Here is a 14,196-nt window from a genome sequence, read left to right on the forward strand (position 1 = left end):
AGTATCTAATTGAACATTATATTACCATCCGTGTGTTGTTTTAGTTTACAGTGTGCAATTGATGCGTTTGAAATGAACGTATACGTCACGAGGATCGAGCGATACACCTGATACATCTAAATAACTTTTTCTAAGTATTCGATATTTTGTATGACAGTGCAGCGTTGATTAAGATTGCCCGATAAGATTAAATGAAATATCCATTTGCTTAATTTTTTTCGAAGGATCGTTAACATTTATACACGACGGACTTATTACCCGTCCTTAACGTTACCCTCAACGACTTCTAATGTCTCGCACACATCGAAACTAACGATCGTACAGGATCGTCAACGCGAATTACCAAAATTACCCCACGCGTATAAGTAAAATCTTGGAACGCGAGTTCGCGCAGCTGGATCGTTTCGGCGTTTCCCGATCTCCCTGTAAAATTGTCCAATTACCAGTGATCAAGAGCAAATTTATCGATCGTAAATGATCGTATACACGATCATGCCGTATACGTGATAGGATCGCGTAAATCCAAGTGGATTTCGCGTGGCGGAATGAACGCGCGTTAAACTTCGGTTCCGATTTCCCGCGGAGCAGTTCCGTTTTTACGGGAATCGGGGGAAGCAAGGGTTAGCTCCGGTAGGTTTCAATTACGCGGCCGTGTCGGCTTGTCTGATGTTGCTGCCGCCCTCATTATGTGGAATATGAGCTCGTGCTAGCTGTTCTCTCCCGCCCTCGGATGTCGGCTGCTACTCGTCGATCGATTGCCCGGTACCTCGACGTTACCAGCCACCTGTACGCCGTGAATCGCGATCGACCGTGCTCTGCCTCTCAATCATTCTCTAGAACCAACGAAAACTCTTCCAATCCGTGAACCACACTTATCATTACCGATTTCGTTGCGTATCCACCTCAATCCCCGCCGAAAGCCATTCCATCGAAATGTATTGCTTCCTAATTACCGGAAGCAGGGGAATCATCTCGCTTCTGATGGCTTTGGGGATTTAGGACGAGGCATGTGGCGTTTGATTTGTAGTTTCGTTCGAAAGTACATGGTGTTACCAGACTGGTAGCTCTAGATTAGATAGGGTTGAAGAACAAAAGAATAAAAAGAATGAAAAATATGCATACGGAAGTTCATCACCGTTCGCATCAGCATTCTGATACTATCGCCCATAGTGTTAACTTCACGCGCTGAGCAGACTATCCAGAAGACTGGATGGTATTTTCACTTGGACATTATAATACTTTCCTCTGAAATTTTGTACGATTACATTATATTTATAACATGACTTAATTGGAGAGTCGGATATTTCCTTTTACATTTTTGTACTTTTTTATGATCGATTTGGCTGTATCGGTAAAAAATACATATTAGTTAAACACCAAGGACCTTGTTACGTTGAGATAAATAACATTGCATTAAGCAACGGCCGGGAAGGCAATTTCGAATACCAGGAAGGACGATGTAAAAGAAATTAAATGAAATTAAACGAAGCTGTCGACGACTCCATTTGCCGGGTACCGAACGGAGGAATGATTACACGTTTCGAGATGAAAGTGACGACGCTCAATTTACCAGCATTCCCGGCAGCGTATCTTTCGTTTCGTGTTATACCGGGAGACTGGGTTCGATCAAGCTTCTACGCGCGCGTCCCACCGCCGCTACTAATAACGGAGCAAACGACCGGACTTGTTCCACGGTACTTAACTTCGCGGGACATTTCCTGGTAGCCGGGTACACTGAAGTTCGTGTATCGTCGCGCGTAACCTGTCATTATCAGGGATATTGCTTGTATAGCGACACGCATGCATTTGGAAACGTCTCGTCTGTATGTGATTTATTATTTCGAACGTTCGCTCGCGCCTAGCCGTCGCAGCATGGCTGATCACGTAGTTCGCAACGATCACTCTTCAAAAGCATTCGGTCGTTGTTAACAAGCACTTTGCTCGAGTAACGTTACTCGACTAAATTTCATTTGTCCTGTAGTCGCAGGGAAGAAGATCGAGGATTTGTTTATGGAGTCGCCAGGAATTTACGATTGTTTATGTCGGCTTCTTGCGATAAATCTATACTAATCGTGAACCAAGATTAGTTATTGCGAGAGATTTTCAGGATTGCGTGAAAGTAACTATAAAATTCTAGGACTTACGATTTCTTCTCGTAACGAAGTAGTATCATTCATTAGGAGCTATGTAAATAACAATTCCCGAGAAAGGAATAAATCGGCGAGGAATCTTCGCAAGCTAGCCAATAATTCGCCAAGCGTGGGTGGCCGGAGGGCAGGTGGTTCGTTGGAGATCGGTATATCCAGCAAAAACGATCGAAACCGCAGAATATCGGAAGCAGCCGAATCGCGGCGCCGGTATTGCGCTGGCCGCATTAAATACCGAGCCATTTACCACCGGACCGTTTTCCCGTATCGGCGCTAAACGTTCGTTGCCTAACAACACGAGGAGGAAAGCGCATCGAATGGCCAGCTATAATACAAACGTTCCATGAGAAACAGAGAACGAGAAAATGAACGAGGCAATGGGAGAGAGGGAGAGGCGGTCCTGGTGGAGCGCGAGGAACCGTGAACAATTATGGCCGATATGGTGGTGGCGGCAGTGGTAGCGCAGATAGACGGAAAGAGAAGGCAAACGAGAAATCGAACGAGAAGGAGAACGCATGGAACGCGGAGGACGGGCATGGGGCACCATGGATCCGCGGACTCTGCGGCCTGTGGTGCTGGCCGAGTACGTCGGGGCTTGGGGTTAATACGGTGGCCAGTGATGCACGACCGACGCAACGCTGCGGCTGGAGCGGCTGACCGCACGCCAGCTGCCCAACGCCGCTCGAGCTGCCCGCAAAAATCTGTAGCTGACCCCTCGCCGCGGCTGTGCTGTTGCACACAAACCCCTAACCCACGCCCTCGATAGCCCCACGCCACGCTTCTTCGCTTCGCGTTCTTCCGCGTGCACCGCCGTCCTCCTATCTTCCTTCTTTTCCCCTACCCCACCGCCTCTTTCACCGGACCTTCGATTACTGGACGCACGTCGATTCTAAACGCTCTCGAGCTTACCGGTAGTCTTGGAAATTACCACGAGATTAGCGTTTCGACGACCCGCGACTACCGTGCAACTTATGCAAGCCGGAGGATAGCGTTTGATTAATTTAAACGGATGAACGCGAGATGTCTTTTTGCTCGTGGTGAGTGAGGATACTGCCCAAGGCTACGTTGGGTGAGGTGTACCGGAATGGATTTGCGTAGGTTGGTAGGCCATGCTTTTTATGCCGTTTTATGAGTCGTAAATATTCGAGTAGACGTTCAGCAGCGTATAAAGAATATCGAACAATTACATCGGTTCGAGGATATACAAACGTCTACATTTGAAAATGGAGCATCGATAGGCGTTCCGTTTTAAGAAATAGCTTCTCCTCCTCTATGCTAACGCGTATAAGAAGCTCGAGTTTTGACAAGGCTGTCATCCCTATTGAAACCGAGAAGTCCCAAAAACCACAACCATTTGTGTTCCATGTTTTCAAGTATACAAGCTGTCACAAAATATGTGACTGATATTTTCGCTACAAGATAAATGACACAGGAATCGATTGACATGAAACATATTTCTAGCGTAAAGTAAAATCGTTTGTAACTTGAAAAGTAAGCATCAAACGACATTTCTGTACGTGAACTTTTTCTCAATTTCGATGTTTAGAATCGATGCCGCAAATATCTCCCACATAGTTTGTATAAATTGAACATTGCCAGAGACCCACTCTTCAAACTTAAACTGCGTCGATTCCTCAAGAATTTCCCTTCAAATCGTTTCACGTTTCTATTCCATCCCGTAAACGCTGAAGAATCTACCTGAGACACGAAAAATCGCGGCTAGAGCGTTTTTCCGCCCGGGTGTTGCGGTCTCGCGGCAAGAAACGTCCGCTCCATAGCGCGGTTCTTCCCTTGGGTGACAAGCGGCGGGCAGACGGGTAAAATTGATATTTCACGCACGTCTGCACGGCAGCAAGGTAATTGCGTTTAAACGGCGCGGTTGCGTATGCGACTGCTGCGCCCACCTGTGTCAGGCCGCGTCTAAATAATAGAATTCACGGCGCGCGCTTCTCTCCTGCGAGCAGAGAAGAAGAGAACGTGGTGTTCGATCGCGCGTCATCAGCCTCGTCATCTTGCTGGCCGACACGGAACTGTATGGCGACCGACTACTAATCAACCGACGTGATTCACGGAGCTTCTTCGTTAAAAACGACGCGTCTCCGATTGCCTCCAGGCGAGAGTGTACCCTCGGTGATACAATCGATTTCCTGGCTTTTCGAGTTTTGACTCACGGACCTCCCTTTCGTATGCAGCCACCGGTCGCGCGACTTACTGCCCGCCCGGCTCGCACTTCCGAATCTTGTACGATGACTCGAGAATATTAACGACCCACGACCTCCCCTGAAGTTTATTAACGTAGAATGATCGTGGTTCGTTTGGGAAATTTAAAAGTTTGATGTTTTAGGGGACGGATTTTTATGAAAGTTTCTGGAAAACCAGAGAAGTTTAGTGTCAATAGAAATAAGTTTTTTACATTTTAATTTCATGGTAATAGATTCTCTTAAAGCGAAGGCTATTGGGGAAAAAACAGATAAAGTTACATTTCCTGTATCTTACAGGGAAACAGTTTTAAAGTTCGGTATTAAAGGCATTGGATCTCTTAGAGACACCATGACTTATGTTGAAATTTTTAAGTCTGCGACCTCCACAGGGTTAAAACAGACAGGTTTACCTTGAATTTTATTTCATGGCTAAAAGCATGTACCTGCAACTTCTCTGACGTTAAACTTCACGGCTACTTCGTGGATATAATGGGTCCTTTTATAAGAGTCATCTGGTATGTGCATATACGCTGTAATCTGTAAAGTTTTCCTGGTGGGGATATTTTCCGCAATTTTTTGATCACAAATTACCTGCGCGTTATTTCGTCGAGCGTGCGCTCGCGCGCGTTACATTACAGCCACCAATTTACTTTTCTCGAGCGAGGGCGCCTATATCTTTTAATACGTTTCTCGTGGGAACGATTCTCACTCGCACGATGCACTTTACCGCGCGTAGGCTCGATCGAACCTCAGGGCCCGGACGCATCGCGGTAATTTAATTGACGCAAAGATTGCCACAAAAAGTTCATCTTTACATAATGGTTCTTTTCCTTTCCCAGCAAGACGAACGATCATCGACGTTTCCCATGGTGAGCGCGGCAACCCGCATTACCATGCACCACGATCACCCTTGGACTCTCCTAAATGTCGAGCCACGTTCTTTCCTTTTGTTCCTCCGTTTGTCCACCTGGAAGGTCGGGAATTTCTCTTGGTCGTCATTCGAAAAAAAGAAAAAGATATTTCCATTTTCCAACCAGATTAGGTATTATAAAACTTAGACGCGTTTCTCTTTCGTCCATAGACGAATTCACCAACAAGTACACGATTTACTTACCCACGGAGGAAAGTTTGATAGATCCAAAAGGAAACTGGTACGAGTCGAGTACCCTCGGTTGGATTAGACCGGTATCTTGTAATCGTTCTGCTTTCGATTTTCAGACAATCGATGAAACGTTTATCTTTCTTTGGTTGCGATCTAGCCATTTTACCTTTCTTTCGGTGGTCTTCCTTATGGTTCTATGGTTACAGATCGCTGACTGGTCAGGAAAAATGGTTCCGATTGTCGAGAATCGGCCTCATTGTCGTAGATTGCCTCTTCAGTGACAAGGATACCGATCTTCGTTCCTGTTGCAAGAGGGATCGTTGCACGATCGTCGGTTTAACTTTCCCTGAAAACTGTGCACACCGATTGTGCTTGATCGTTATCTTTTGGGATCGTTGGACCATCCTTGGGCTGAAGGGGTCTGTTTCCGGGCGCGCGCGACATTTATCCTCACGGTTCGCTTGAACGACGACAAAGCCCTGTCTCCGTGGTCGAGTAAGGGCCCTCTTCCTCTCTGCCTTCTGCAACCGAAATCCAATTTGCATGAACTGCAGCCAAAATGGACGAGGTAATTGGTACACAGGAGAGATTAGGGCTGCGCCAAGGCGACGGATGTCCGGGCACCGTTGCTGCCCCTAAATTCCACCGTTTGCGGCGCCGCCGGCTTCTTCTAATTGCCACCGTTGGACGGTTTTCAATTAAAATTTGTGCCGCGATGTCTCTTGATCTATGATCGCGCCACCAACCATATAAAACGAATTACTTCGCTCGACTTCGCTGAAATTACTTCTCAACCATTTTTAGGACTTTGCATTGGAATTCCAATTTTCAGGCTATAATTTTTCATCGCAGTAAGATTCCCTTAATACTTCGTTACTTTCCAACTCGTATTTGCACATATGCTTATTTTCCAATGAAGCGTCTTTTTATCAGTCTGAGAAATCGAGAAGAAGACAAAGCAAATCATTCGTAGCGTTCCTGAGGAGGGACGCGTCCTCGTGGTTATGGCACGAAGAAACAGCGAAGAAAGATGAAGAAGAAGGACAAGAAGAAGAACTACGGGAAGAGCTACGACAGCGATGGTGGCGGCGGAGGAGGAAAGAAAGAGGATGAGGACGCTCACATAAATACGTACGCAACGCAAACAAAAACCCACAAAGGACCGCGCTCGCGGAAGATACGATCTTGCGGCATGCAGATACGAGCATACTAATCTCTCCGAGAAGCCTCTCCGAGGAAACCGTGTCCTTTTGTTGTATCCGTCTATGAAATATATTGGTGGTTGGCCCGACGTCCGACACGAGGGAACGATTCAATATCATTCCGACGCGCTGGATCTCCAGGTGTATTTTTCCGGGATCGCGTCGCCTCTAGATCATCGACCACGCCGCGTACTGGGAGATAGAAATATATACGAGCACCGGGAACGAAACAAAGGCCTGGCTTTTGCACGAGAATCCGTGGACACGCGAAATCATTTTTATCGGCCCGTCAAGTGATAGCCGGAGGAGCTTGCTCACAGGGATGATGCATGGTCAGGATAGTGTAACATATGTCTGAGAGAGCCGATCGTACTTTACGCGAATGAAGCATAAGTTCCTAGTTGAATACTTAAATTAATAATTGATCATTCTGCTGATAGAGTGTTAATGTTGCAAACATTGAAAATTTCCATAAGTCCGTTTCACGATGTTAATGGATCGTATTTACGCCGAGTCCATAAAAAATGACTTGTTCATCCCATTTACTACTACGACCTCGATCCACTTCTTAAACGAAACCCGATCGGTCCCCTGATTTGTTTGCTTGTCACGAATCGCATATTCAATATCCATTTTACGAACATGGCAAATTACCGATTCCACGGAAAACGACGTCGTAGATCATTGGACCCGGGTGAACACCAGGCATAATTCGGTTCTTCTACGAGGTCTACGCGTCGTTCGATCCTCTGTCCAGGATCCAGCTAATTTCCAGCATTTGCATGCCGATACAAGGATAGGACGCCGGTGGCAGGCGGCAGTTTCAGTTTCGCCACGCCAATCCAATCATGTAAATCGGGGGTAGCATTATTAGTGGCGGCAATCGAACTCACTCTCCTAGGCCAATAGGAGGTGTGGTGTCGCGGAGGTGGAGGCAGGACCCGATCCGAAACGAAGGGAGCACCGGCCGTCCAACTAATCCTGGGTTTACCTAATCGCTTACTCCCTTCCTCCTTCGTCTGTGCGCGATTCCGCTCGTTCGCAAAGCGGCTTACCCTTGCACCACAACCCCGTGAAACTCTCGTCGAGACACTAGAGAAATTCCGCATCTGCGATCGAGCAACGTTCGATTTTCCTCGATCGTTGACCTCCTCTTCAAGTACCGTAGCCAACGGCTTTTTCAAGCTTGGCATTCGTTCGTGAACAAGTATTTTCGCCAAATCTACACGTTTCGAATAAATCGCCATCTTCGTTGTTCCGAGTTTGATTAATAACGTACCACCTTACTTGGCATCGGCTGAGGAATTCGTGAAGGACGATTGATCGTCGCGCGATGCGTCTTTCTTAGCGTCGACGATTCCTGTTGGTGACAACACGAGCTAAGATGCTTTAAAGGAAACGTTTCGACGCGAAGGAGAATCGGGCCAAAATTAGACAACTACGATCAGTGTTCTCGAGGTTCAAGCTGGTTTTTAAATGTTGGTGTTGTTTCACCACTTTATGGATAAACGACCAACGATCGCTATTCTTAAAGAAGTTGTCAAGTACGTTCATAAATATTGTTCAATTGCGCGATAATAATTTCTCTTACACCGACTTATCGTTAATGCATCTTCCGTCATGAATGTGGCAATACTATCACGAAGATATACCTATACCTATACGATGATTTCAACTTCGTTTATCGAAAGCTTGCTAATCGAGAACAATTCTAAAGAGAGACTGGTTCGCTTTCAAGTGCAGCACTCTGTATCGAGGATTTCCACTGCTATCGCGTCGCTTGATATTCGATCTGATCGCGGCCGGTTATCTGTCATCCAGCAGACGCGTGGTCGATGAAAGTACAAAGCGATTCGTTTGAAAAAACCCAACTATATTTCCCAGACCTGATAAAAAAACCGATCAAAAATAGATTCATTGAACTTCGACGCAATAACAACGACGTCGTACGTTTACACGGAACACAAAACAGTGGAAGAAAAAGAATTTCTCTACCGAGGGAATTAACGAGGGAAACGAAGGGAAACGATGGGACTGAAGGGAAATATAATCAGCACGCGGCCGATAATTCCTGACAGCGAAAGAGGTGGAGCGGTGGCCGATCGAACGAAAACGTAAGCCGCGTAATCCCCTGTGAAATACCGCGCTGGATCCGAGAACTTTGCCGTACGCCCGAGGACATCGAGGACATCGATTATTCGCGGCAAACCGCTCGCGTTAATCGTTTAAACTCCGCTCGAAGAGGACGTACGCGGCGATCGTACCTCCGCCAGGTACGCGCCACGTTATCCAGCAAACCACTAGACACCAGGATTCGCTGCGGATATCGATACTTGTCCTAGAAGAATCTCGGCTCGTTGCCAGACTATCAGGCTCTATTTCCTGTGAAACTCGATTGGAGATTAACAACAAGCCCTGGTGTAATCGATGGTTTTTAATGTCAGTGATAAGGCTAATAGTTAGTTACCTATGTTTTCGTTTACTGGAATCGTAATATATGTTTGGATTTAATTTTATAGCTCTGGTTTAAAGAATAGATAATAGTTTAAATAGAGAATATCATGCGAATCGATCTTGTTAAAAAAGTTCTGAATTTTAAGCCTGCTATTCTCCTCCTACCTCATACAGGCGGAATGATTCGAAATGGATGTCACATTTCAATAGATCGCTACTTGCATCCTTAATATTTATCAGTTAGGAATATAGTAGATGGTAGATAAAGGCCTAGAAACAGGTTGTTCCTGACACCGCAAATAGGTCAGCCAGTATCCAGAACAGCGAGCATCTTCCTGCGACAAACAGTACCGATCCTGGACTTCCGGTCTCCCACGGTTGCACGTGTAAGACACTCTACAATTTCCATATTTGCTCTCTAGTCATCCATTTGGCGAAATCGTTGCCGGTCGATGCTCGTCGAAGCGAGTCAACGTTTTCAAGTTAATGGACGTGGCTGATGGCGATACCTTGTCGCGTCGCGGCTCAAAGAAGCCACCTGTGACACACCGAGGACACTGCCAAGCAACGATTTCTACCTGCAATTGTGCTTCTCCTTATACGCTTGCTTAATTGCGTAACGGATGTTGATAGCTTTTTTTGGTCAGTGGTCGAGTCAGTTTCCTCTACCAATTAGTTAAGACTTACTCGACAGCTTTTTCTGATATTTTTCACAATGATATAACTTTCCCTTCCCGAATTTCCAGAAGATGATCGTTTATTCCTTGGGAGGACTGTGAACAATACTGAGAAATTACAAAATGAACTTGGATATTTTGCAATTATTCCTCTGGAACTGTGATATGTATAACTGGATTAAGAACTTTGCAATTCTTTTTCATTCTTTAAAACGTTGATGCTTCCAGCATAATCGTTAAAATAAAGCGAAATTCGGACGCCAGGATCGATGGATAAATCATTCAAACTAGGCTAAGTGCGTTGTTCTTAGGATTGAATATTATAGCGAGAATAATAGCAAGAAGCAGTATCGCGCTATCTCGACCGGCGATCGATGGGGGAATTAAAGAGTCGGGAGCGGGATAAAAATCTCGTAGTGCAGTCACAGCTCGTTTGAGCGGATGCCTCAAGTGATTTCGGTTACACCTCGTTTGCACGATCCGGCGTTGTACGGCTCTTATTATTTCCTTGATCTAGGAAGCAGTGTTTCAATCGCGCCGACGGATTGAAATTGCAGGCTCGATGGCGCTGGATAACATTGTGATCGCGATGTAAAAGAGAACGCTGGTATTGGTCCGGAGTGGCCAGCGGGAGCTGTTGAACAATCGAGTGTCCCATTTTCAGCAATCAGTGCGTATCGTTCCTTCGGTCCGAGGTGAACGGTTTGCCAGGAGCTGTTGCGGATGTTGTTGAAAACATTTCAAAATATGTATCTAGTTACGTTCGAATCGTTGCTACAGATTGTTCTAATATCTTTTAATTGGTAACCAAGTCATAAGGAATGATGTATGATCATTTTCATGAATATCTATTGATATATATGTAAAAAATTCCTTGATAATCTTTATATACGATTTCTTTTATTGGTTACAATACAATAGCTATATCGATCATAATAGATGAACGTTATTCGATCTTCGTAAAAATGTATGTATCTTAAACTATATTTGTCTACAACGCATTTAGATTGGTTACATTGCCTCCTATTGTTCGTCGTTTGAACCGAAGCCGAGATCGCTGCCATTGCGAATGCTTTTGATAACGAATATTAGTTTCAGAGTTATTAATCATTCGTATGCATGCAAGATATCGATTGAATCGGACAGCAGCGTAAACACCTAGAGCTAAACGGCGTTAAATATCACCTTAGCTCGTCAGAATATATCCAGATACGAGCGAAACGCAGAGATTTCTCAGATATATGAACGGACAAAAGTGAATTTCCTTTTTTCTGCATCTGCTCCATGAATCTACATAGCTACGGATTGTGACCTGGGTCGTGTTTACTTGGCGTGCAGCTGGAATTACGAGTGAAAAGAACGGTCTAACAAGAAGGGGCCGAATAAATCATAAAGCACGGCTCTTCCGCGCTATGCTAATGACACCTCCTGCATCCTGTATATCCTTGGCGCGGGCCGCGAAAGTTCCTAGTGGCACGCCACGCGGCGTTTGTTCTTCTTTTTACGGGACTGCCGGCAACACACCTCCTTGACGCAATTGCAGGAAATAAAACACTCTTACCCGGACGTTTCCCCCGCATTCACCGAGCGAACAACAGCCACGAGAGGACCGCGACGCAACAACACCCGTACTCGTCCGTGTAACGAGTACCTCGGTGCGAGGAAGAAATATCGTCCCCCAGTCCGTTTTTCTTCAATCTCGCCAAATATACAGCGCCGATTAATCGTGTCGGTGCTCTTTTCGCTACGGCTTATACGATCCAGTTGTTTTATGCTCGTGATCCTTAGACTAGTAAAAAAATTAATTACAATATTCCTTATATCGCATTATTTCTTAATTGCTTTCGCTACAGTTAACTAAATTAACTTTGCTCTTTGCTACGATACGTCTTAATCGCCTAAAGAATACAACGAATCTCTTTTAACAATTAAATAGCCTGTTGACACTGTCTCAGCCTGTGATATCATACAACCCTGTCGTCGAGGTATAGGAATAGATCTGTGTCTATTGTCCGCGCTTCTCATCCGCGATCAGTCGATTCAGACAGCTTCGACACTGGCGTCAATGCGGCGAGTTCCGTCGTAGAAAGGGGAATTCGTGACTAATAGATCCGATCGAAGCTCTAGCCGATACACGGCGGGCATGGACGCAACGAGGCTGATCAACAGGCGAGGACACGCGCCATCGAGCACGCGCCGATAGATCTGACATCTCGACGCCCGACGCCGTACACGTGACCGGAGGCTCGTTACCTCTCCTCTCCTTTCCTTCTTTCTTCCTTCCTTATCCGCCGGCGACTCCGTTCCTTCCTCCACCTTCCCATCGGAAGACACGCGCCCGACGTCTCCCTCGATTTCCCGGAATCGACTTTCGAGAGATCGAATCGCCGCCAGGATCGGGACGACCCACCGCGAGCGGCCACGAGTTCGAGGAGAGGTTCGGTCGCCGAACCGGCTTCCTGCCCCCGCTCGAATCTCGATGTCGAGATGAACGCCGCAGTTAAGAACCGTCCTCGCTTCGCCGGAATCTGTTTACCCTGCCCGATTCCGGGGAAACAAAGACATCTCTGCGAGCCGATTATTCGCGGCAAAGCCTGTTAAACCGCAGCTCAGATCCCTCTTGTACTTCGTCAATTTGTATCTTGATCGGTCGCGATCTACTATATGCGTTATGTATCCTGATACGTGCCCGATATTTCTCTGAAAGATCTTGGAAGGTAGTCGAAGATGTTCGCAGAAACGGTTGTCCTAAGCGATGTTGCTTCAGATATGCAGATATTTTTGCATTTTGATAATTCCTTTTATGGACGGGATTTATGTCGTCGAACTGTTCTCTCGGTAACTTCGTATGGATCCTCGTGATCTTACACGAAGCGCAATAAAATTATCTATGAACAAATATTATAGATGTATCTTTGATGAATAGATTTGGATGGGGATATTCTTTTTCCAATCTAATTACACAAATGTTCAGAAACCACAAACTAAAACGCTCTTTTTCTTATAACTACGACATCTTTCACCTGTTGCGAAGTTTCGCCATCGACTGTCGCGAGCGAAGAATTTGGGCTTTCGAGTATCATCTTGATATGGAAGTCTTCGATCGCGGCGATTGTAGCGGTTTAATCAACGCGCCACGAATTGACGTAGCCGGACTTGGAGAAGGTCGCGGGAACGAGGCGCGACGGAGGCAAAAATTTGGGCCGGGATCGAGCGCGGATTTTAAGGAGAGTCCGCATACCAGGCAGCGACAGAGTCCCACGGGAGCAAAAGGGAGGAAAGGGCCACGCTGAGGAGACGGCCACTAAATATTGTGTTCGCGCAGAGAATACAGCTCTCGGGACACGTGTAAGCGGGGCCGCGGGATTCCGTATGAGCAGATCGGCCCGCCGATTATACGCTAATTCAACGCAAATTCCTTCCCGGAGATATCTGTATCGCTCGCATACATCAGAGCCCGCGGTAGCTGGCTGCCGTTGTTGCTGCTGCTGCTGCTGCTGCTGCACAGGCCTTCTCCGTGCCGCTCGCCGTGCCTTCGAGCGTCCGCAGTCTCCGGTTAGCTTAATCAGTACCCACGAGGAGACAACTATATACCCACGGCTACATAGTTTTCGTGCACATGTGGTGTACACACATCGACCGTGGGTACACCAGGGACCCACGAAAACCGGCGACTCTGTCGTGCCGCTACCGGTGCAACCGGTCAGCCAGCGGAAACCGCCGGGATGTACTAATTAATCCAGACGGAGATTTGATTATGATATCGACAAAGGATGTCCGGAACTATTCGTCGAGACGGTGTTTGGACTCTTGCGAATCGAACGTCCGATCAGAATGCTTTTGCAAAGATCAGAGGAGTCAAGACGCTGGCTGGTATCACGTGTCAGATGCACAAGTTCAAATTCACTTGATATTAACTACTGTATACTATGTTCAAAATCGATCTACCACTAATGGCCATTGACGAGCTTCTCCCATCATCGTGATTCAATCTGGAGACTATTCCCATCTCTAACAACTGACCCTAAACACTCAGTCTACCGAAACGACATACGAAACGTCCCCTACAATTAACAACGCATTAATCCCATCATTAATCCGGCAAACAAAGCTACATAAGGCAAAAACGTGGCACGAGCTGGCGGAAGATGATGGAACAAAGGGGAGCGCAAATCGCTTGCCAGACCTAGAAGAGAGGGTCAGGATCGACGGTGAACGTTCTCACGCATGACGAAGGCAGCCGGCCAAGGGATTTCCAAGTCAGGAATCGCCGGTAAAGAGCGCGAAGACGACGGCTACCGTGTATATAGGTATGGCGCGCGGTGGTCAACGAAGGTCCAGGGCAGAGGACCGAAGATATATCACGTTGTCGGCCGACATACCATTCTTTCGCGGCAGCCGACACAGTGTGTG

General features: G+C 46.5%; 2 protein-coding genes across 4 annotated transcripts in view; both read left to right on the plus strand.

Moving 5' to 3' along the window:
- Positions 1–10,959, plus strand: part of LOC138190055 (ankyrin repeat domain-containing protein SOWAHC-like) — an 89,634-nt gene extending 78,675 nt beyond the window's left edge. The window contains exon 8 of the mRNA XM_069132551.1: positions 10,946–10,959. Within this exon, the coding sequence (XP_068988652.1) occupies positions 10,946–10,951 (6 nt within the window). The 3' untranslated portion in view covers positions 10,952–10,959. The remainder of the gene's footprint in view (positions 1–10,945) is intronic.
- The window catches only part of LOC138190089 (uncharacterized), a 104,585-nt gene that overhangs the window by 70,333 nt on the left and 20,056 nt on the right, over positions 1–14,196 (plus strand). The window lies entirely within an intron of this gene.

The sequence above is a fragment of the Bombus flavifrons genome, chromosome 1 (assembly GCF_040668555.2).
Source record: "Bombus flavifrons isolate JBK064 chromosome 1, iyBomFlav1_principal, whole genome shotgun sequence".
NCBI lineage: Eukaryota > Metazoa > Arthropoda > Insecta > Hymenoptera > Apidae > Bombus > Bombus flavifrons.